Source organism: Spermophilus citellus (genome assembly GCF_964194105.1).
Source record: "Spermophilus citellus genome assembly, chromosome: 3".
In the NCBI taxonomy this organism is placed as follows: domain Eukaryota; kingdom Metazoa; phylum Chordata; class Mammalia; order Rodentia; family Sciuridae; genus Spermophilus; species Spermophilus citellus.
Genome location: NC_138184.1, coordinates 76,653,818 through 76,677,772, shown reverse-complemented (window position 1 = coordinate 76,677,772; position 23,955 = coordinate 76,653,818). Strand labels below are relative to the sequence as shown.

The following is a 23,955-nucleotide window of genomic DNA, read 5'->3' as shown; positions in this document are numbered from 1 at the left end:
ACTTGCCCAGGATATGGAGTATTAAGAAGATGACTGAAGGGCTGGGTTGTGGCTCAGTGGCAGAGCGCTCACCTAGCACGTGTGAGGCCCTGGGTTCGATCCTCAACACCACATAAAGATAAAATAAAGGTATTGTGTCCACCTACAACTGAAAAATAAAATATTAAAAAAAAAAGACGATGACTGAAATTCTTAATAGAAGGTGATTTTTTTTGGGGGGGGATATTGCTAGTTTTGCCTATGACTGGACTTTTGAGGGTTTTCATAAAAATGCCTTTTTAAAATTTTTTATTTTTTAAAGATTGAGAGTCCAGTCATTTCATTTCCTAGTGTAAGAGGATTGCCAAAGAATTATTAAAATTTTATTCTACGTGAAACCCCATCTGACTAGTGGAAAACAGACTTAGCAAGTTTGGACAGTCTCACAGTATTGTGTGTGTCTTTTTTTTAACCTGTTTTTGATAAGAAAAGTAGGTCATCAGTGTAGCAAGAGTATTTCAAAACACTCATGGATTAGTTTTTAAGTGAGATTGCTGGGTCACTCGTGTCTGTAAGAGTTCTTCATTTGGCTTCAGAACTCTTGGGGTTAATCTGGCTCTTTGAATTGTCTCCTGCTCTTTGGAGAGATGCAGAGTCTGTCTCCTGTGTGCACCTTAGGGAGTCAGCTGCAGCCTCAGATGGGTTTCTGTGGTGCCACAGTGCTCTCTGGGGCTTTGAGATGGAGGTTTCTTCAGCAGTCCTTCTTCAAAGCTTCAGGGATGGGAGGAAGTGGTTATGTTTATAAAGTTGCTGGTGGTGAGTAGAAGACTGGGAAATGTGACATATCATAAACATGTCATCTTTGCACATTTTCTTTGTAATAAAATATATATATATATTTGTGGCATTAAATTGCTAGAGATGTCTCCTAAGGTCTTAGCATCTCATGTTTTAATAATTGCAAAATTTGTCTTATCATTCCTATTACTTTAGGTGAGTTACAGGACCAATTATGGTGTCTTTTTAAAAAAGATAAAAAAGGTCTTTAATCTAGGTATGAGAGAGTGGATTTTAGTCTTCAGGATTGTCATGTGTTGCTGTTTGTGCTCATTTCATTTCTTATCAGACATAATTTTCAGCAGTTATTTTTGTAGTTCCATGTTCTACTCTTAATTATCAGTGAGGGTTTATGTTTTTTGTTAGATAGTCTCTAATTTCTCTTTGTAAGAAGTTCCTAAAGTGAGTAGTAGCAATATGGGTGGGAATGGAGTTCAGTGGTAGAATGGTTATCTAGAGATGAGGCCTTTGATCCCTAGCACCACCTCCAAAAAAAAAAAAAAGTCTCTAAAAAGTACTGATTGTAAAATGTATGAATTCTTTTCTGGCTCAGAGGAAAGAGTGCTTGCCTAGCATGTATCAGGCACTGGGTTGGATCCTCAGCACCACATAAAAATAAAATAAAGGTATTGTGTCCACCTACAACTAAAAAAATAAATTTTTTTTAAAGGTGAGAAACATTATATTTTACCTTTTAGAAACTGTTAACTTTTAGAAATACATAAATTTCTATTTTAAGAGTTTTAAATCAGAAGTAAAGATTTGATTCCTTGTATATACCTAATGTTTTCTCATTTGTCTCAGTATACTTGAATTTTTTTTTTGAGAGAGAATTTTTTAATATTTATTTTTTAGTTCTTGGCGGACACAATATCTTTGTTTGTGGTGCTGAGGATCGAACCCGGGCTGCACGCATGCCAGGCGAGCTCGCTACCCCTTGAGCCACATCCCCAGCCCTATACTTGAATTTTTGTAGCCAGTTTCTGTATTTTTTTTTTTTTTTTATTAAAGAGAGAGTGAGAGAGGGGAGAGAGAGAGAGAGAATTTTGTTTTTTGAGTTATTTTTTTTTTATTGGTTGTTCACAACATTACAAAGCTCTTGACATATCATATTTCATACATTAGATTGAAGTGGGTTATGAACCCCCAATTTTACCCCAGAGAGAGAGAATTTTTAATATTTATTTTTTAGTTCTCGGCGGACACAACATCTTTGTATGTGGTGCTGAGGATCGAACCCGGGCCGCACGCATGCCAGGCGAGCGCGCTACCGCTTGAGCCACATCCCCAGCCCTCTGTATTTTTATTTTTCCATTTTTACTCACATTTATAAAATGTAGGCAAATTAAGATTTCATATTTAAAAATTGTACAAACCAGTCAAGTGGGACTGTGGGCTGTTGAGGTGGCACCCCCTGAAGGAGCTCTAAGTACCACTATTGACCCACTGGGGGGAGGTGAGTTGTGTGTGTGATGGGGTTTTAATTTTGAAAAGAACAGAATTTCATGGGGTGAGAGGTTGAACTGCCTAGTCTTGGTGGTTCAAGGTCACTGTTTCTCTTTGAAAAGTTCTTTCCCCTTGGGCTAGTCATGTAATGTCTCTGGACTGAAAAATGAGGAGCCTGGAATTGATGAGCTTTGGAACCCTCTCTGTTCTGGGTTTCTTTGAGACCTGGGCCTGGACACTTAATGGTAGTTCTTACTTACATTTTCTTGTCTCTTCGTTTCTAGAAACAGTAAAATAATTATATTGGATTATTGAATTCAATAATGCATTATAATGGATAAGTCTCATTCTTGGCATTTTTATTTTATCTATTACCTGTTTGATTAATGGGATGAAACTACTTAGAAGCTTTCATGAGTGTGAATTTCCCTCCACTCTTTCTTATTATTCTTGGTGTCATGATAAATTGAACCAACACCCAGGGTTTTCCATAGCAGTGATCATTCAGCTTAAGTGGTCAGCAGGTCGTGTCAGCAGCAGAGTGCAAGCCTCTTTCAGCCATAGCTGCAGTTTTTGAGGAGTTCTCTCATGTATCTGACATTTTGCTGTGCTTTGTAGCAAATGTTGCATATGGTCTTTGCTTCTTTTTAAAATAGCTTCTACTAAAGGGAGTAAATAAAGCCCCCTTATTTTTTTCATGGAATTTCTCATGTATGAATCTGTAAAGAGTTGGATGCCATAAAAATGTGTGATTTGTTAGGAGAATTCTTTTGAGTGTCAGTGGTGGATTTTGTTTAAGCAAATTTGAAAAAGCTCAGTCATCTTGTATCCAGAAATGATGAATGTTGAATTTTATATTTAATCCCAGTAACTCCTATTTTGCTTGGGATGTCTGCTCTGGTGAATATGTATTCTGTGTAGGCTCACATATTATTACATTTGTATCTTCTTCATTTTTGGTCCCTACTGAAAACTGAACACAGGGGTGCTCTACCACATCCCCAGCCATTTTTATTTTTTACTTTGAGACAGGGTCTCATCAGTTTGTTGAAGCTGGCCTTGAACTTGTGATCCTCCTGCTTTGTTTCCAAGTAGCTGTTACAAGTATGTATCACCACACCTAGCTTACATTTCCACCTTCTTTAAAAGGAATTTTTAACTGGTGGCATTGCCTTTTTGTTTTTAGTTGTAGATGGACACATTTTTTTTCTTCAGGCTTTTAAATATTGATCTTTTATTTATTTTGTTTTGTAGAAATTAAACCTGAAAGCTGAATCTAAAAACTCATATAGGTATATAAAGGATCTACAACAGCTGAAACAATTCTGGAAAAGAGCAGTGATGGAGACTTTCCTTACCACACATTTATTTATTTATTTATTTATTTGATGTGGTGCTGAGATCAAACCCAGTGCCTCACTTGTGCTCCATTCCTAGTGCGAGGCAAATACTCAACCTACCACCAAGCTACAGCCCCAGCCTGGCATTGCCATTTAAATAGTTGAGTTTAGAACATTTATCTACTTATCTGCTTTCCTACATGCCTTCTATTAAATAGACATATGATTGCTTCTTCATTAAAAAGTGCTTACATAAAAGCAGCAGCTTAGAGAGAACATGCCCTGGTCCTAATGGGACACTTTGGAGTCTCTTTTACCGTGTTTGCTGCTGACTGAGACAACATTCTAAGCCAACTGAGTACTCCACTAATTGACAATCTAGAATGGTCTGGGCAAATGTGCAGAGCAGGATTTTGCTATTCCTAGGGGTTTTCCTGTATGTGTTCCTAGCAGGATGCATTTCCTTTTATATAACCATAGAAATACATCTGCTGGAATCTTTAAACAGATAATTTCTCAATAAACAGGAAAATGTCAAAATTATGTTCGTTTTTTATGAAATTGATGGAAGTAGGCTGAAAAATATAGCAAACAATATTTACCCAGGTGTTTTAAATATATTTAATTTGATGCCATTATGATATAAACACTGTCTTATCTAATTTTTTTTTCCTCCAGCACATTTCCTGTATGGTGCATGAGGTAAAATTTCTATATGTAACTCAGCAGTACCATAAGAAGCATGCCTTTATAATCTCTTAGAGATTGATTATCAACTGACAGTAAGATGAAGATTTTTGTTTAAGAGTGATTTTAGCAAACTTTCCTCTGACCCAAAAAATAAGCCCTTAAACTATAGAGGTAGATCTTATTTTTACTGGTTAAGAGGCTTACCCAACATGTAAAGAAAATCATTTTTTGTTTCCTTAAACGTCAGGTATTGTGAATATCAGTTATCAGCTTAGATTTTTGGAGCTGAACGCAGTGCTTTATTTGTTTATTAAAATTTTATTATGATAGTTCCTGGACGATCTATACCTAATCCAATTCTCTATTTTGGTCTTTAGGATTACTGAGAAACTTGGGCAGGGAGACAATTGTCCATAGAGGATTCAATTACTTATTTAGTAGTACTGAGGATTGAATCCAGAGGTACCACACCAACAGCCCCTTAAATTTTTTTAAGACAGAGTCTTATTTAAAGGCTGGCATCATATTTTTAATACTCCTGCCTCTGCCTCCCAGTATTGCTGGAATTATGGACATACAACCCTGCGCCTGGCTGGGATAGAATCCCCAGAGAGAGCATCTCATAGTTGAGCCTGTGGATTTTTTTTGTACCACGGATTGAACCCAGGGGTGCTTAACCACCAAGCCACATCTCCAGCCCTTTTTATATTTTATTTAGAGACAGGGCATTGATGACTTGCTTAGGGCCTCACTAAGTTGCTGATACTGGCTTTGAACTCACGATCTTCCTGCCTCAGCTACCCGAGTTGCTGGGATTACAGGCGTGCGCCACTGCACCTTGAACTTATTCTTCATGGTCTTTTAAAGGCATCTAAGTTTTTAATTTAATAAATCCTGTTCTAGAATTGTGCCAGTTTTAATAGATATGTAGCTAGAATGTTAAGTTGCATCTTATAAGGGCTTAGGTAAAAACCACATTGCATTGTTTTCTATCTAAATGAGTTTATTTTGAAATTTGTGTACATTTCTTTGATTTGCTTTATGAATGACTTGTTGCTGCATCTCGCTGTTTTTGTTACTGAGATGGTGCTACAGTTACAAAGAAAAGGCCCTACTCATTTTTAAGAGTTTAAACTTGAGAGGCCTCATGAGCAGGCAGCTTCTCCAAGGTTGAACTGTTTTCTGAGAGGACATTTGAAATTGAACCTAGCATTTCCTAGGACTTTGTGCCTATTGTATTAGCTCAGAATTTTTAAATTTATTTTTTATATTATTCAAAATTAGATTCCCTTATCAGTCTTTAGTTTTGGGGGGATTCTTTAGTTTTGTGGTTTAATCAGTCTGGGACGGAATGTCTAATAAAAGAACACCCATTAAGATGCTGTGGTATATTCCTATTATCCCAGCACCTCGGGAGGCTGAGGCACTGGGATCTCAAGTTTAAGGACAGCCTCAACAATTTAGCAAGATGCTGTTTCAAAATTAAAAAGGACTGGGTTTTGTGGTAAAGCACCCCCGGGTTTATTCCTCAGTACTTTGGGAAATAAGATAAAAACACCTAAATTTGGTGAGATGACATCTTAATTTGGAAATTATAGCTTCACATTTTTAAAAATTAATTATTGCAACAGTAATACCATTTGACAGTATAGACAGCCTCTTAAGAAGAAGGGAGCTGGGTGTTGTGTTGGATGCCTGTGATCCCAGCGACTCGGGAGGCTGAGGTAGGAGGACTGCAAGTTCCAGGCAGCTTCAGTAACTTAGTGAGACCCTGCCTCAAAATAAAACATAAAAGGGAGACTAGGGATGTAGTTCAATGGTTAAGCTCCCCTGGGGTCAGTGTACCCAAGACCCAGGACCAAAAAAAAAAAAAAAAAAAGAAAGAAAGAAAGAAAAAGGAGTTTTTGTTTGTTTGGAATGGTTCCCATTTTTTTCCGTTGAGGAGAAATTTAAGTGTAATAAATACCATGTTGTGGTGAGAGAGTGTAGAATTTTGTTAAGAATCCTTGATAACCAATGCTATTTCTCATGTATGAAAATTATCACTAAAGAATTGATGGATTAAAAAAAAAAAAGAATTGGTGCTGGGGATGTGGCTCAAGCGGTAGCGCGCTCGCCTGGCATGCGTGCGGTCCAGGTTCGATCCTCAGTACCACATACAAACAAAGATGTTGTGTCCGCCAAAAAACAAAAAAATAAATAAATATTAAAAAAAAAAGAATTGATGGGTAAAAATTTTGGGGTAAGGAAACCTACCAATGGGCTCTTAAATAATACTTGTTAACATTTGTTTGACAGTATTGAACTATACTTTAGATTCTATGCTAGGCATTGCAGATTTTTAAGAAAACAGTCTTATTGACATATTCACATACTATGCAATTCACCTATTTTAAAGTTTATCATTAATTTTTAGTATGTTCACAAATATGTGCAACCATCACTACAGTCAATTTTGGAACATTTTTATTACTTTAAAAAGAAATTCAGTACCCTTTCTTTAGTTGTAGCTTCCTAACCCCCCTGTTTTCCTCCTGCCTCCCCAAAGCAACCACTAAATTACCTTCTATTTATATCAGGATTTGCCTATTCTGGATTCTCATATAAATTTTAATTGTAATAATGTGATTTTTATGACTGGTTTCTTTTGTGGGGAGTACCAGGGATTGAACTCAGGGGCACTTAACCACTGAGCCACATTTCCAGCCCTACTTTGTATTTTATTTAGAGACAGGATTCCACTCAGTTGCTTAACATCTTGTGGTTTCTGAGGCTGGCTTTGAACTCACGATTCTTCTGTCTCAGCCTCCTGAGCCCTGAGGTTACAGGCATGAGTTGCTGCACCCAGCTAGACTGCTTTCTTTTACTTACAGCATTAAGGTTCATCAAGTTGCAGTGTTTATTAGTACTCTCTTTTTTTTCTTGCAGTACTGGGTATTGAACCCAGGGGTGCTCTATTGAGCTACATACCTGGCCCCCCCCTTTTTTTTTTGAGATAGGGTCTGGCCAAGTTGTTGGGTCCTTCTGCCTCAGCCTCTGGAATAGCTGGTATTACAAGTCTGCACCGTTGTGCCTGGCTACTTTATTTCTTTTTATTGTTGAGTAATTGTGGATAATATCACATTTTTTTCATCCATTTGCCCAGTGAATAATCAACATTTGATTCTTTTGCTATTGTGAATAATGTGAACATCTGTGTATAAGTATTTGTTTGATTACCTGTTTTCAGTTCTTTTGAGTATATACCTAGGAGTGGAGTTGGCTGAGTCATATGGTAATTTTGTGGGATATATTTTATTTTTATTCTCATTTTTTAGTGGTACTGGGGATTGAATCCAGGGCCTTGTGTATACTAGGCAAGTGTTCTACCACTGAATTACATCCCCAGCCCTTTTATTTTATTTTTATTTTGAGAGAAATTCTTGCTAAGTTGTCCAATCTTAAAGAATTTTCAGTCTTCTGCCTCAACCTCTGGAATAATTGGGATTACAGGCATGGCAACCATACCTGGCTAGAATTCCTTTATCAATTGTTGGATTTGTTTTGCTAGTGTATCATTGAGGATTTTTCCATTCATATTCATGAGAGATGTTGGTCTGTAGTTTTCTTGTGATGTCTTTGTTTGGCTGTTAAGGTAATACTGGCCTTATACTCCTGTTGATACTGTTCCCATGGTATTAGGAATAAAAATGGACTTTTCCCTCCTCTTTACAAATCACACAGTGTAAAGGTGGGGGCAGGCAATGTAGTATAATATTCAATTGGAGAAACTGGATGAGGGGTCTGGGATTTCTTTGTACTTGACTTGCATATCTTTTTACTTATGTACAAAACTATGTTAAACTTTTTTCATGGAAAAATAAAATTCACGCTACTACAAAAAAAAAATACTGGCCTTGTACAATTCATTTTGAAGCATTCACTCTTGGAGAGGGGTGGGGAGAATTTGTGAAGAATTGGTATTCTGTAAATGTTTGATAGATTTTAGTGGTGAAGCCATTTGGACCTGGGCTTATCAGGTATTGGTTTAATTCCTTGTTTTGGGTATCATTCCCTTCATTTTATAGATAAGCAAACTGAGGCTCAGAGAGGTTAAGTAATTTGCAGCAAGTGGCAGAGTCCAGTGTTTTATGTTAATTACTAAGATGAAAACAGTTGGCATTTATTGCATGATTAGTTTTGTGTATCTGACTGTACTGAATACTATGTCATAGTAATCTATTGCCACTCTGTTGCATCACCAAGTGCTCACTTAATAATCACTTCAGCTTTATATACATCATGCCTACATTCTAATAGAGAATCTGACATGGAGATTCAGTGACTTGCCCTAATGAACCATGGCCAGGAAGTAAACGATACAGCCTCACTCACTAGGCTGTCTGCTTCTGCAGTTTGCTCTCTTAATTGCTATTCTCTATTATGTGCCTGGAGGGCCTGAGACATTCTGTGCAGCAAAAACAGCTGTGTCACATGTGGACAGCTGAGCCCAGAGCAGTTTTGACCTTGGATGGGAATGGGCTCACACTGGTCTTCAGCTGCGTTTCCACAAGTCTGATTCAGCACAATGCTAGAAGCATTGGGGCCTCCACCCACTTTTTCAGCTCTGCAACTAACATTCTACTTCATAATTGTAACAAAAGAACCTCTCTATTATTCTACCCAGATGTAGTTAGGGTGAAAATAAGTTGTCACTATGCATAATGTGGAAATGATTTTTAGGGCATTTTAGTAAGTCAATCAGCAGAGTTGTGTATTATCTTTCGAAGAAGATCATCAGCATTTTTCACATTTATTTTAATCTTGTGAGGTTAGATGGTATCTGGTTCATTTCAGTGAAGAAGAAAAAATGTCTCTGTTTTTCAATGTAGAAGCCTTCCTCTAATTTCCATTCACATTTTAAAATGCTTTAAAAGCTGATCTGATACCCCTGTGGGTAGAGGGGCCCTTTGAGTGGTGGACCTTGTCACTAAGGTGAAGTCTGATATCCTCCTGGGTGAGGTGGGTTGTGTCTGGTTGTTGGAGTGAGGAGGAACAAGGGGCTGGAGGCCTCACTACAGAACCAGAGTGTCAGTGAGGCTCTAATGGGCCAGTTCCGTGACTGCCCTGGAGGGAGGGGATCTGGGTGTCGAGCTTCTCTTAACTCAGACTTTCAGTCAATTCTGTCCTTTTGAAACAGTTTCTCTTCTGGGTGTCCTGGGAATTCACCGTGGGCCTTGGTGTCTCTTCCTGAGACAGTCAGCTGAGTGGTGGACACACACATGCACTGCAGCTTTTCATTTTCTAAGATTTTGTTGTCATGTTTGCCTTCTTTCAGGCTCCTTTCCTGTTCTCTTGACCTTTGGTATTTATACTTCTTTTGTTCTTTTATTGTCACTTTATTACTGCTTATTAGGATTTTTAGGAAGGTGGTGAATCCATTTTATATTTCTGTAAATTAACTCTTCATGTCTTGCTTAATTTTTCTGTTGGCTTTTATTTGTATGAATTTGTAAGAACTTTTTATATATGAAGGATATTGACACAGACACAGTGCAGTCCTTTTTCTTCCTTGGTAACTTACTGTTTTGCTGGTAGGGATTCCAGCGTTTATAACCTGCAGGTGGCTGTATGTAGGGAAATGGCATCTGAGACCAGCTGATTGTTCACCGGCCTCTGTATGGATGTGCTTTCCTTCTGGTTTTCACCACTCCATGGACTCTGTCTTACCTAACTCATTTTCAAGAAGGACCCTGGCCAGATGTAAGCATGTCATTTGCCATCCCCTCTACGGAGTACTCCAAATGTATGGTCCTGGGCGTCAGCCGGAAAAAGCTAGCAACAATAGCTGGACCGAGGAACATGTGTGCTCAGTTTGCCTGCCAAGGGCCTATTGCCTCTGCCCAGCCATATGCCCCAGCGCTGGAGAGAGGCCACTTGTGCACACGTCTTGGAAGGGTAAATGGAAGCTCTGGCAAAAATAAATGCGCTCTCTTTGAATTTAGCATTGGGTCCAGGGCCATGAGGAAGGGAATCAGCAATAGCCCGCCATGTGCCAGTGGCACGGGGGACAGGTGCTAGCTCTCCTGTGTATGTGGGGTTCTGGTTTTCAGCTGAGTTGTTGATTTGCCTTGTTCCAGTTCCACATAGGTCTTATCCATGTTCCTAACCAGTCTGAACAGAATGTCGCATGGCCGCAGGTAGGAAAATTACATCAAGTGCAGTCTAAGAAGCCTTGGTCAGAGCTTTCAATGCACGTGTGTACCAGGCCGTCCAATGGAATCTGGAGTCTGAAATGACATACCTGGAAGCTGAGCAACCTGGCTTTGTCACCCCCACCCTCATTCCCTGGTTTATTGGGAAATGAGTATGGTGAATGATAAACTCTGATGTGAAAACCCGTCCTGGTTTCATTTCTCCTCAGAATGATTCCTGCATTTTTCGTTTCCTCCAAGTGCTAACAGTCATGTCATTCCAGTTCTGGTTTGTTGTCACAACTGCCTAGACCAGTACCTAGTTAGCTTCCTCCTGTCTTATTCCTCCACTATGCTACTGCCAGACTTACGATCATCCTAAACATGACTTTGGTTGCTTTACTTTTTTTGAAATACTTCTCTTTCTAAGACTTGGTTCTTGACCCATTGGGCTGCCTTCCCCTGCCTCCCTCTTCTCACCATGTGGCCCTCAGCTCTAGGCAGTTTGTCCTGAGTTGCTTTGATTATTATGCCTGACTTAAAAGGAGGTTAGAAAGCTCTTGAAGACAGGGTGGTTGCTTCTGTCTCTAGAATTCTCCACTGTGCCTAATTGGTCTCATGGAAATCCTGGGAAGCAGGCACACTTTTCAGACAGCAGAGTGCTGATGTCTGGGGAAAATGTTTAAAAACTAAAAAATTACCTTGGCAGACTGAGGAGAAAGCCACGAAATCAAAGCTTGTTTTTGGATTTTCTTTAGCTCACAGCTACCAGACCACTTAACTGGGGAGTTTTCATATCTTTGAAAGGGGTGAGGAGTGATCATCTGTCATTTCCCACCCAGCCATGAAAAACTAATTTTCCTTCATTCTTCACTTTAATCTTTCTCCTGAAATTAAAATTGATGAGCTGCTCTGGATCTTGGATTAGGAATCTTTCATTTCTTTGTAATTCTTTCCTTGACGCATTTTACAGTTTTCTTCTGGTATGTGCTGCTAAAGGAAATTTGGATTTGCAACCTGGCTATTTTTTTGGAGAGCAAACAAAATACCATACCATTTTGTTTTTCTAACTTGGGGCTTTATTTTTTTTTTCATTTGTAAAAGTTTCAGTTTGCAGCATAATTCTTGCTCTTCTTCTATAGACACGATGAGGCGAGTGGTACGACAGAGCAAGTTTCGGCATGTATTTGGACAAGCAGTGAAAAATGACCAGTGCTACGATGACATCCGAGTTTCTCGTGTGACCTGGGATAGTTCCTTTTGTGCTGTTAATCCCAGATTCGTTGCCATAATCATAGAAGCGAGTGGGGGTGGAGCATTCCTGGTGCTCCCTTTACACAAGGTGAGTAATGTGACTGCCTGTTCTGGTAGACACCCTCTGGTAGTCTCCGTGTTTTCTCAATTCACCAAGAATTGTGGGTTTGCTGAGACTGGTAGGCTCTGATGCAGTTGAAGTTAGTTTTACCTGCCTTACTAACCACATCAGTTTTTCTCTAATACAGATTCATTCAGTGGAATGATGACCTCTATTCTGAGCATGCCCTTTATGCATGAAGATCATGATAATGATCCTCTGAGCACAGGATAGGAATTTTACGATTTGGTTTATAATCATCCCCTTTTCACAAAAGATTTTCTTTTGGAGAGTAATTTTTAAAGTTATAGGTTTAAATGGTAGATACTTGTAAGCTAATGTTCTCTCTATTTTTTTTTTTTGAAATCAGGAGGGCTAAGACTTTTTGGTTTTTGAATAGTAAATGAAATAAAATCTCAAGAAAACATTCCAAACAATGCATATTTTAATTCTGGACAAAAATAAGCATAAATTTGAACATAAGCATAGAATTTAAACAGTTTTAACAGTAGTAGAAATAGCTCTGGTGGGTAGTGCTGCGGCCCCGGCAGGGGGCTGAGATCCTGCAGCCCAGCCACCGCTTGGCTTGGGTGCCTGGGCTGATTGCCACTCGGAAGAGCCAATCCAGGTACGTGGTCCAGTGGCTGCTGCCCCTTATCCAGCGTTCAGACTCCTCGGTGCGCAGGGGAGGGGTGGTAGGAATGCTACAGAATTGCTGCTTTGAGCACCAACACCATGAGTGGTTGGTTGGGCCTGAAGTCAACATTCTTCCCTTCTTGCTACTGCCTCTGGCTGGGCCTGAGGATGTCTCGGAGGAAGAGATGAACCGATTGCCTGTTGACCTGCAGTACCTGCCACCAGAGAAGCAGCGTGAACCTGATGCCGACATCCACAAGATGCTCATTGAAGCCATCATGCTGCTGACAGCCACTGCACCTGGGCGGCAGCAGGTGTGGGACCAGGGAACCTACCTGATCTTCGAGAGCTGCATAGCTGGGAACCAGAGCCTGATTTGCGGTTGGCTTGTGAAAAGCTCATCCAGGTGCTAATTGGAGATGAGCCAGAATGTGGCATGGAAAACCTGCTGGAGGTGCAAGTGCCTGAAGACGTGGAACCACAGCTGCATCAGCTGGACCGGGAGCAGCAGGAGCTGGCCCAAGAGCCAAGGGTGGAGGGGACTGCACCTACCTGAGGTCCCTTCAGCATGGCAGTCCAGAGCCACCTTTGCCAGACTTCCTAGACCAGACCTGCCTATAGGCCTTCAAATCCCCTGTGCCCTGCTGAGAAGCAGAGCTATACTTAGGCTAGAGTGAATGCTCAGTAAATGTTGGAGGGTTGAGGACACTTCCCCAACCCTATGTCCTGTTGATACCAATAAGAATAAAGGTTGAAATAAAGCCCGCCAGGCCCTGTGCCACAGCTGCCTTCACATGAGGCAGATAAGTGGTGGCCAGTGGAGCCATGAGGAACCTGTTCTCAGGCAAAGTGATGGGACTTGACAGAAAGCATTAAAAAAAAACAAAAAAACAAAACAACAACAACAAAAAAACCAACAGTAGTAGAAATAAAGAATCTTGACTGAGAGTTGTTTTGGGTGTACTTCAACTTCAGTGGGCTTCCAAGTTCTCTTTTTCTTACTTAATCCTTTATTCAAGAGAGCCCACTTGAAGGTAGAAATAAAACAGGAATTTTTGTTGGCTATGGTGGTGTATGCCTGTAATCCCAGTGACTCAGAAGGCTGAGGCAGGAGGGTCACTAGTTTGAGGTTAGCCTTGGCAACTTAGCAAGACCCTGTCGCAAAATAAAAAATCAAAAGGGCTAGTGATGTAGCTCAGTGTGAAAGTGCTTTGACTTAGTTCCTCAGTACTACAAAGGAAAAGTAAGGATAGGAATTTTGTGCATTCACTGACTGTTTTTAGTAGCAAATCTTAAAATTGGAAATAACAGTAGGAAAAAACTATGAAGAAGGATGGAAAACAGTTGTTTTCTGGTTAGTTCAGAGGAGCAAAATGAGTTTGGTGGGTCCTGAGCTCTGGTGATAAGGGCTCGGTGCTGCTGACTTGCAGATGTTGAGCCACATTACAGCCGTTGACATGGAGGGGAAGTGAGCCTCCCAGATGGCCCCTCTGCATCTGAGCCGCGTACGGTAGGGTGCATGTCATCATAATGGATCACGGGATTCTGAAAGTGGTCACAACAAAGTGGATTTTCTTTCAAAGTATTGTTTCCCATTATATTTTTATGCTTTTTCCCTTGGGAAAATTTTTGGTTTCCTTGTATTTTTCTCGGGAATGCTCATGACTAACTTGTTTTATTTTAACATCTGTATTTTACTTTAGTGGCTAGATTGATGTGATATTATTCAATAGATTAATTTCTCTACAGAGGTTGGGAGATGGATGCCTTTGGGGGGAAATTTTGAAAATATGTGTTTCCAAAAGCATCTCCTTACTGTATAAGGTTAATCTTTTCATTAAATTGAAATTTCCATTTCCTTTTATTTTTGTGGAGAAATTTTCTGTTGAATGACAAATAACCACATTATTATATCTGTACTTAACTTAATTTTGAGGTAGAGAGTTGAACTAAATGACATTTGCATTTGTATCCACAACTTTTTAGTTTATTCCTTCATTAAAAGCAAGGAGCATCTGGAAACTTGACTTGTTACTAGTGGGTTTTAGGGCAGCCAGTTGAAAAGACAGCCACCATTTGTCAACCCAGGTCAAGCACTGGAGCCTCATGATCTGTTTTGGAGTTAAAAAGTTTTATTTCCTCTTTTATAAACTGAGGGATAAATTTAAGGCATTCTTTTTGTCAAAGAAATGGAACAAGCCAATTAAGAAGCCCAAAATAAGCTTTTGAATGGCTAATTTTCCACCAAGATCAGACAGTTCCCTTCAGCTTCCACATCCACAAAAGGCTCTATGTGTCTGTCTTTTACAAACCATGGGAAACTTTAGGTTTCTCTTAACACCATTTAAGGGAGACCTGTATGCAGTTTCCCAAGCTGTCTGGCTCTCATAATTTGATTCATGAAGTTCCCCTGCATTAAAAGGCTTATACTTAGTAGTTATTCGTTTTAGCAGTATTTTGCTATTTAGCCAGCCTTACAGAAATCAGAATAGAATATGTGGTTTTAAAAATTATGTTTGGGGGCTGGGATTGTGACTCAGTGGTAGAGCATCCGTCTAGCACATGTGAGGCCCTGGGTTCGATCCTTAGCATCACATAAAAATAAATAAAATAAAGGTATTAAAAAAAATTATGTTTGGAAAGTGTTGACTTTTGGAGGAACCTTGAAGTTCTTCCTTTCCCAGCCTATGATACTCTTTGTAGCTTTGCTCCTTAAACATTAATTTGTTTTGGATTGTTTTGGAGGAGGTAACATTGGTGACAGCCAGTGCTTGGGCAATGCTTGGGGTTATTGTGATTTTCATGTATTAAAGTGTGTATTTCACTCTTGATGTCAGTATGATATAGAGGAAAGCATAAAGATCTTGGAATTGAGATCAGTCCTGGTTTGGTCTCTGACTTGTACTGGGAAATGGACATGCCATTCTTTTCCATCTCTTCCTCACATGGGGGCTGTGCGTAACAGTGACTCTCCTTGTTAATTCTTGATGATTTCAGGGTGCTTTTCACTGCCTATGCTTCCCAATTATAAAGTAATTTCTGAGCAGCTGGTTTGGTACTCAAAAATTCAGCAAAGAAAACACTGTTGTTCCATTGTTTTTCCCTTCTTAGTCCAATATATAACTTTTTTGAGTGGTAGATGCCTTTTTATTTTGGCGCTTTTCTACCAGGGCCAAGACTGAGCCTAGCAGAGTAGTCTTGTGGTCCCTCTAGACAGTTCTGTGCTTGGGTCCTTTCAGAAGGTGATGCTGCTCTTTCTTTTCTTCCTAAGATGCTGGCTGGTTACTGGGGCATCAGAAGCTATAGAAAATAATACCATCTTCCACATTGTCAGAAAAACTATAGTTCTGTCTGCTTTATGGGATGGCTGCCCTCTTGATACCTACCTTATATTTTACTAGAATCATTAAATAAGTATTTGAGGGGCTGCGGATGTGGCTCAAGCAGTATCGCGCTCGCCTGGCGTGCGTGCGGCTCCGGGTTTGATCCTCAGCACCACATACAAACAAGGATGTTGTGTCCGCTGAAAACTAAAAATAAATAAATAAATAAATATTAAAAATTCTCTCTTAAAAAATAAATAAGTATTTGAGTAAGGTTTATAAATTTGACACTTTTGTAGTTGATGTTTGATTATTTATACAAATCTTCATTGTTCTTTGATTATCACATGCAGTGAGTTGGTTGACCCTCTGTAATCTGATTAGGGCCTGCCCTGTGCCAGTGTCTTCCCTTCAGGAGGATTTGCATCTAGTTTTTGTTATGGTCAGTTTTCTAATCTCCCCCAGAAAGCATCCTAGTAGATCACTGGTATTTAGTTTGTCTCCTCTTTAGAAGTGCAGCCTTGAAGGAGAAACATGATTGGGAACCAAGGTACCTATTAATCCTAATGTATGACTCTTTTTCCTGGAAAAGAGATTCCTCCAACTTCATTATCTTGGCAACTATGCAAAAGTTTTATAACAAGGTGTTGTTTTTGCTTAAAAGTAGAGAAACCCCAAATCCCCAAATATGAAGTTATGTTTGAAACATAGCTTTCTATGAATTTCTTTTTAAAACTAGTTAATGTCAGCAGTAAATAGGGCTTATTGTAACCTCCTGAGGTTTGTGGTCAGATTCTGGGAGATTGTTAAATAAGTTAGACATGGTCTCTGTCTTCCAGGATTTAAAATCTAAAAATGAAAAGAGTAATAGGAACAAATACATTAAAACACACTTGTATGTGCTTACATACAAGCATATGTGCATATGCAGCAAGAAGCCCACTTAATAATATATATTTTAAGCTTTTGGTTTATAAGGTTTCTGTTAGGAAGGTTTTATTAAAGAAAGTGGGATTATAAGAGGCCACTGCTTGAGGAATAATGAAAGTCCTCAGTCCTGAGGTGGGGTGATTTAGATTAGCACATGTGACTCCCCATCTCTTTTGTAATTCTTCCATCAAGCTCTGGCATGCCACTTTACCATGACTTTTCCAGGTGTGGCTTAGTACTTTTTTTTATTCCTTAGTCTTTCAGGGGATGAATAATAAATAGCAGTCTTGTTGAGTACAAGTTGGCTTTGTGGTTTTGGCTATGAGGGATACTTTTTTTTGCCACACTGCATGATCTGCCTTGTTTGAAGAGCACACAGGTTGTCAGCCCCCCGTGCAGTCTACTGTGTTGGCATGAACAAGCCTTTCCTTTATGGAGTAGCCACACTCATGACGTGTGACTAAAGCATTCCCTCCCCATTGTGATCTGTGAAGGCTCAGACAGAAATACAGCAGTACTTCTGGTTAGGGGCACACAAACTTCAGATCACAGCAAACCTATAAATCCTGCCTAATAGATAATTAGGTTGGGGGTGTTGGTTAGAATTATATGTTTTCGATCTCTTGACACTCACTTGAATGGAAGGTGCAGACTGGGTGACTTCTGCCTTTCTTCATGGCTTTCTCCCTTCTCCCTTGACTCTTCTCTTGTGAAGGAAGCTTGGTGTCTAAGAGTGTGTTAGTCAGCTTCTTGTCCCTGTGTCCAAACTACCTGACAAGAATAGCTTTGAGGAGTAAAGATTGATTTGGGCTCACAGTTTCAGAGGTTGGAGTCCGTGGTCAGCCGCTCCATCTCTTTGGGTCTGAGGGGAGGCAGCACACCTGGCAGAAGGGCATGGAAGACGCAAGCTGCTCGGCTCTTGGCAATCAGGAAGCAGGGGGTGGGGTAAAAGGTCAGACCTACAGAAAACCATTTAAATAACTACTTTCTAATTTTTTGCAAGTATGACATAGATAGTGCCATCTGGATGCACAGAAGAGAAATTGATTCACTACCTATAATAGCTGCCTTGGGGCATTGGAACTTAAATCTCTTATGGAACCTGGGTTGGCAAGGGTTATTTTAGAGTGTTTCTGTCAGGTTTATTGAGGAAGGAATCTTGATTGATTTCAGTCGGTATTCTTAGTGCCTAATAAATATTTGGTTTCTTCTTACCATTTAATATCTAGCTTAAATATTACCTTTGATTTGCTGAGACAGAGGAAATTGTCCTTTGGATTCTTTTTAGTTGCTTGTTCATACCACTAGTCCCACAGGCTACATTATCACATTGTATTATAATTATTTTCTTATTCACCTAACAGATGGGGGCTAGTGGTTAGAAATTGTATGCTCTTGATTTCTTGCTCACTTGGATGGAGGATGCAAATTAGATGGGTTATTTATTTATTTTTTTAATATTTATTTTTTAGTTTTTGGTGGACACAACATCTTTATTGTATTTGTATTTTTATGTGGTGCTGAGGATCGAACCCAGCGCCCTGCGCATGCCAGGCGAGCGTACTACCACTTGAGCCACATCCCCAGCCCAGGATGGATTATTTATATGGTAGCCTTTGTATAGGTTCCCTACTATATGGTGCCTTACCTGTATTGAGATAGGTAGCCTCCAAGATGGCCTCCAGGGACTCTCATCTCCTGGTATTCATGTGATTCTGTGGTTCCTCTAACATTAAACAGAACTGAACTGTGTAACCACAGGATGACTTCAAATTTTAGATCATAAAAGTCTGTTGGCTTCTACTTGGTCTCTTTTGGAGCTGCCATTTTGTGAGCACACTCAACCAGCTGTTGGAGAGAGGTCCATGGGACCTCTCACAAATGGACACCACCATCTTATGTGAATGTACCATTTTTTGGGTAACTTGTTACTCAGCAATTGATAACTAATTCATATGTTCTCAGACTATAGTCTTTGACTTATAATGTTGGTTCATACAGAGTATATATATATGAGTAATTCAGAATGGCTTAAATGGCCTTCTGGGAGTTTTAAACACCATCTTTCCACTTCTTTTAAAAATCTGTATAGGTATATAACATAATCCTGTGTGTATATACAGATATATACACATACATACAAGTATAAATATATAAATGCTCTTAAGTAAGTCAAGTGAATAATTGAGAGATTGTGTGCCATAGCAAGAAAAAGTTATATTATGTGGCAAGATTTTGTTATCCTGTATCCATGATACTTTCATAGAACTTAAAAAAACAAAATGAGTTGTAAGGCCACAATATTTTATTTTTAATTCTATATTATGTTATTGTTTAGGAATAAATCTAGAATCTTAACAATGCTAAGACTACAGGTGATTTTTAGTTTTATCTTTATAATTACCTGCACTTTTCCCAAAATATTAGACAATGAATTTATTCATACTTTATTTTTTAAAATATTATTGGTAATGTTACCAATAATATAGGTTATATAGAGCTAATTGCTGCTTAATCTTTACTGAGATTTAAAACTTTTAAAAACACCAGTTCATTTATTCATGTATATACTCTTTCCTTAAATCTTTGAGTGCCTACTCTGAGCTGGGACCTGGACCTCTGCTGGGTCTTTGCTTTTATAATCAGTAATGATTGCCCTTGATCACTCCACTGGGGAGCTTTGTGTATGCATAAAGCGCTCCCACTCGGCTGTGAGAGGGATGAAGCCCACCTGAGGCTGGGCAGAGAAGGTCCTGTTTGAGTTTAGGTTCCCACACATGGGAACTATAAATGGAGCAGAAGTGGAGCCCCGCCAATTTACTGAATTGAAAAGTTATAAGAGGTTCTGTACCAAGGAGGGCAAAGAAGGATGTGGTAGCCACAGTCTTCTTCCAGATTCTGATATTGGAAAAATGGGACGTTCCATGGAATGGGATTAAATCATTTATGTGTTAGGTATGCTAACACTGGGAGTCAAAGAGAGCTGAAGGATAGTTTTTTGGTGGAAAAGTACACATATCTTGACTTTATTCCCCTTCAGTTTCAGTGTGAATTGTATAAAATTGCTATTTTCCTTGCTTATGTGGAGAAGAACCAGAATAAGCATTTAGGATCATTGTTATAACTAGATCAACAGGGCATTTCTCCTTTGTATTCTCTTCAGGAAGAGGCAGCGACTTCTATCATTCATAAAAGTGAGACTCAAAGATGAGATCAAGGAGGGCGGGGTGGCACATACCTGTCATCCCAGCAGCTCTGTCATTCCAGCGGAGGCTGAGGCAGGAGGATTGTAGGTTCAAAGCCAGCCTCAGCGAAAGTGAGGCCCTAAGCAACTCTAAGTAAAATATAAAATAAGGCTGGGGATATGGCTCAGTGGTCTCTAGTTCCTCTGAGTTCTATCCCTGGTTACCCCCCACACCCCCAAAAAAGAGATCAAATTGTACTTGGAGAGTCTCCTTCATAAATAAACAGTGTCTCAGTTTTTGCACTTGGTAGGGTTGGTTGCTATCATTCCTCTGTTCTGCAGTTGCAGAACTTGAAACTCAGATGGAGTGATTGTCCCAGACTTTTTATGAATTTAGAACTTTGATCTCTGAGTTTTTAGTTGACTTTAGTATGGAGAGTTTTTTTTATTTTTTGGTACAGAAACTGTTCAAACCGATACTTTCTTGATGGAAAGCTCAATAATGAAAACAGTAGCTTTTTGGGGCTTTGATTTCTGAGCTCAGAGAGTCGTCTTCAGATTTGAAAAGCTCTTGGTCTCTACCCTGCTTCTATGGAAACCACTGCAGTGATGATGAAGTCACAGCGGTCCCCATTTTCTAGGCCAGGCTCTGTTCTGGTGTGCGCCTTCTTTCATGGGCTGGTTCTAAAGGAATGGCGTCTCCTGATGGTGCTTTTCTGTGCGATCCGCAGTCTCTGCCAGCACCTGCTAGATTTGCATTGGCTGCTTCTCTGCCTTGCTGCATGCTGACAGGCAGTCTTCATTTCTACAGACAGCAGTTCTCTGATTTGGGTGAGGGTAGGAATGGTGGTAGCCCTTTGTACAGATGTGGTTGTTTGGCACTTGGTAGCATTGGTGTTGTGGGCAGAGGATTTTATTCCTGCCTTATCCTGATGTGTTGTGAGCTGTCCAGTCACCGCCTAGCCTACTCAAAGAGATTCTGCCTCCTTCCCAGAGCACCTTAATCTGTCAAGTGTGTGGGCCATGAAAGGCTGGGGGTTGGCATGGGGAGGGGTAGAGGATGCAGGGGAGGGCACCAGGTGCAGAACAATGACTTCCAAATTATGTCCTGAGCTGCCAGCCCCAGGAGCTCTGCACGACCTTGTTACCACATGAAGTGCCACAGAAGGGCCTTTTCATTTTCTCCAAAAGCCTGTTTTCCAGTCTCACAGAGAGGAGGAAAAGGGGAGGGACACCCTGCTCACCCCAGTTAACAATGGAGCACAAAGTACTGGCAAAAGGAATCTCAGAGTGTGCCCTGAGGCTATTTTTGATGACAGTGAGTGACTGTGACTCACTGAGAGTATGCCCTGGCAGATGATGGATTCTAACCCCCCACCCCACCCCCCAAGATGAGCAGGCCGCCCGTCCTTTGTGCCTTCCCTTGGCCAGCTCCTGCTGCTGCAGTTCACTGATGTGTCCACAGCAGCCCGGCTCAGGCCTGACAAGCTTTGACAGTGGTTTTTACCATATATGGTCATCAGAGCTCTGTGGCTGACAACCAGCCAGGATAATTTCCTTCCTTTGCTTTGATTGGCTGCACAGTGGCTCAGAGAATGGTGGGATCTGGGTGTGTGGTGAAGAGAAACCACCGAGTCAAGTACAAGGAATGTTTAACTCTTTCCTGGGATTCTGGAGAGTGCCAATCTATGCTGAGCGTGCAGGCTAGTTCTCCCTGCAGAATCCCTCTGTGGGAAGCAGGCAGCCCTAGCCTGGGGAAGTGGCTATCTCAGGTCAAGAAAGGGTTCTAAGTGCAGAATACATTTCTGAAGTCATGATTGGTCCAGAAGCCACCTTATAACCATATGTAGCCAATCGTCCGCTTCTGCCAAATTGAATATGTCTGCTAGTTGGGTGTAGGATCTGAGATGAGTCAAGGGAAGCCTGAGCTGGGGCACATGTCTGCTTTGTCTTAGGAAAAGTGACTCTGGGTTCATTTCTGACTAAGCTTTAAGTCAGACGTGAGTGATCTGGACCACTTAGTTGGTTCTTACTCCAGTGCTCTTGTTTGTTTGCAAGCTCTGCAAGGTAGGAACTCATGGCCTTGAACCACAGGGTATCACCCCACCCACCACCGAAAAGTTTTTAATGTTTTTCTCCCCTCTACCTCTGAGCTACATCACCTGCTCTTTTTATTTTATTTATTTCACTCTGTTGCTGAGGTTAGCTTCGAACTTGCAATCTTTCTGCCTTGGCCTCCCTGAGTCACTGGGATTACAGGTGCGCGCCCACTGCTGGCCTTTTGTTGTTGTTTTTCATTCCCACTTCAGGGAGTGAATTTCAGTGACTTTTCATTCTGAGGCTTGTGGGTAAAGCAGTTCAGAGCCAGAGAGGAGGAACTAGCCCTGAGGCCTGCTCTTCACTCCCAGGAGGTCTCAGTGGAGATGTCTCCAGTGCTGCATCTCACTAGAAAGCTTGAGGCAGCCAGTTACCCTCCTTTCTGATTTGCCACTGAATGCTTTAATTTCCTGTATTTCACTTCTATCCATAGTTCTTTTGCTCTTCAGCCTTTGATTTCAAGCTGAAGTTTATTTTGACTAGGTTCTGCCTCATCTTGGGTTCCTGGTTTTGGGGTTTTGTCAGCCCAGAAGCATCCCATGGACTTCCCGGTCTGCAGGGACGAGTAGGAAATATTAGGTTTTCACTATATAATTGGGCGAGGGTGGGGGGAGAGTACCTGGGATATGATTTTTTTGTTGTTGAGTCAGGAAGTAGGTACATATTCTCTGGTTGCTGTTGCACATTTAGTCATTGTTGAATAAGGAAATGTTAAATTTTCTACTTTTTTGCTTTCTGGTAATAAAATATTCATAGCTGTATAGTAGCTTTCCTTAAGCTCTTAATAGGCTTAAAATATGGCCTATTTAATATTAAACCCAGTTTTTAGAGAGAACCTGTAATGTGAAAATTATTATCTGTTCTTTTCAACGCACAGGGAGTTGATGTCTCCAGGACCACACTGCCTCTCCCTGGCAGCTTTGGTTGCTGGCTTACCCTATCTGCCAGGGTAACTCTAGCTGTGTGTTTTATTCCAGAGCACATCCTCTTACCCTAAATGTTGGAGTTTCTGGTTTCCTTAAAGTAAAACGTCCTTGGAATGTTTCATTCTTAGTCAGCAGACTGTTAACAAATTGTATATTGTGTGCGATTGTGTTTGAGTCCCTGTCTTATTATCCCTGCCCTTCTCCCCTTGTCCCATGACCACAATCACCAGAGCTCCTTCCTATGGAGCAGCAGAGGCTTAAGAGATTCCAGCAGAACATGAATCCACATAAATAATTCTGTTATAAGAAAAAGGAAGTTGGTGGCGGGGGGGGGGGGGGGGGGGCGGGGCGGCGGGGAGGAAAACCCACTTCAATAGATATCCTTTTCTGACTCCTTTGAACTTTGCACAGTGTGAATGGAGCTCTTATGTTTGGGCTGAAAACTTCCTCTGCTTCCAAGCTCAGAGTTTGACTTCCCATTCTCCTAGCTGAGGATTCAAGAATCTCAGTATATTGGCCCAAAGCTAGAAATGAGTTGCTATTGAAATTTGGACCTATCAAGTAATTTTGAACTCATTATTTCCTAAAATGAAAACAGCTATAAAGCAGAGTGAGCAGTTTGGAAAATTTCACTTTCCCTTTGTTCCTCAAGTAATGGAAGGTGCCTTTCACCCCAGGATGGGGTGGAGGCTCTTTGGCCCTCAGGTGTTCGGCAGTGTAATAGGTTAATAGGCATAGAGACTGGGTCATGAGAGAGACAGGGTAGAGAGCAAAAAGAGGCCATACCTTGACAGAGTGGCGTTTGTACCATGAGATGCAGAATGTAAATGAGGAAGAAATTGTGTGTGGAATATCTTGAGAGTGTTAAGGGTATTGCATGATTTGATTGATTCAAATGTGTGTCACTTTTTATGGCCAGGAAGTTCATTAACTTTGTGCAAACATAGTTATAAGAAAGAGTAAGCCTCCTACGTAAAGTGATGTATGACTTTAACAAAAGGTTTCATGTCTTCATTCTTGAAGGAACCAGTTGGTTTATT

The 23,955-nt window shown here is 40.4% G+C and overlaps 1 protein-coding gene and 1 pseudogene across 4 annotated transcripts in view; both read left to right on the top strand.

The window, feature by feature from the left end:
* The window catches only part of CORO1C (coronin 1C), an 84,029-nt gene that overhangs the window by 24,408 nt on the left and 35,666 nt on the right, over positions 1 to 23,955 (top strand). For 2 of the 3 annotated variants that reach the window (XM_081286758.1, XM_081286756.1), the window contains exon 2: positions 11,608 to 11,807. In XM_081286758.1, coding sequence (XP_081142884.1) covers positions 11,613 to 11,807 — 195 coding nt within the window. In that variant the 5' untranslated portion in view covers positions 11,608 to 11,612. Of the gene's footprint in view, positions 1 to 10; positions 130 to 11,607; positions 11,808 to 23,955 lie in introns of all 3 variants that reach the window. The other variant, XM_081286757.1, reaches the window with a different exon arrangement.
* LOC308645887 (protein HGH1 homolog) lies at positions 12,394 to 13,053 on the top strand (annotated as a pseudogene). Its single transcript has one exon. The product of its transcript is annotated as a protein HGH1 homolog (transcript).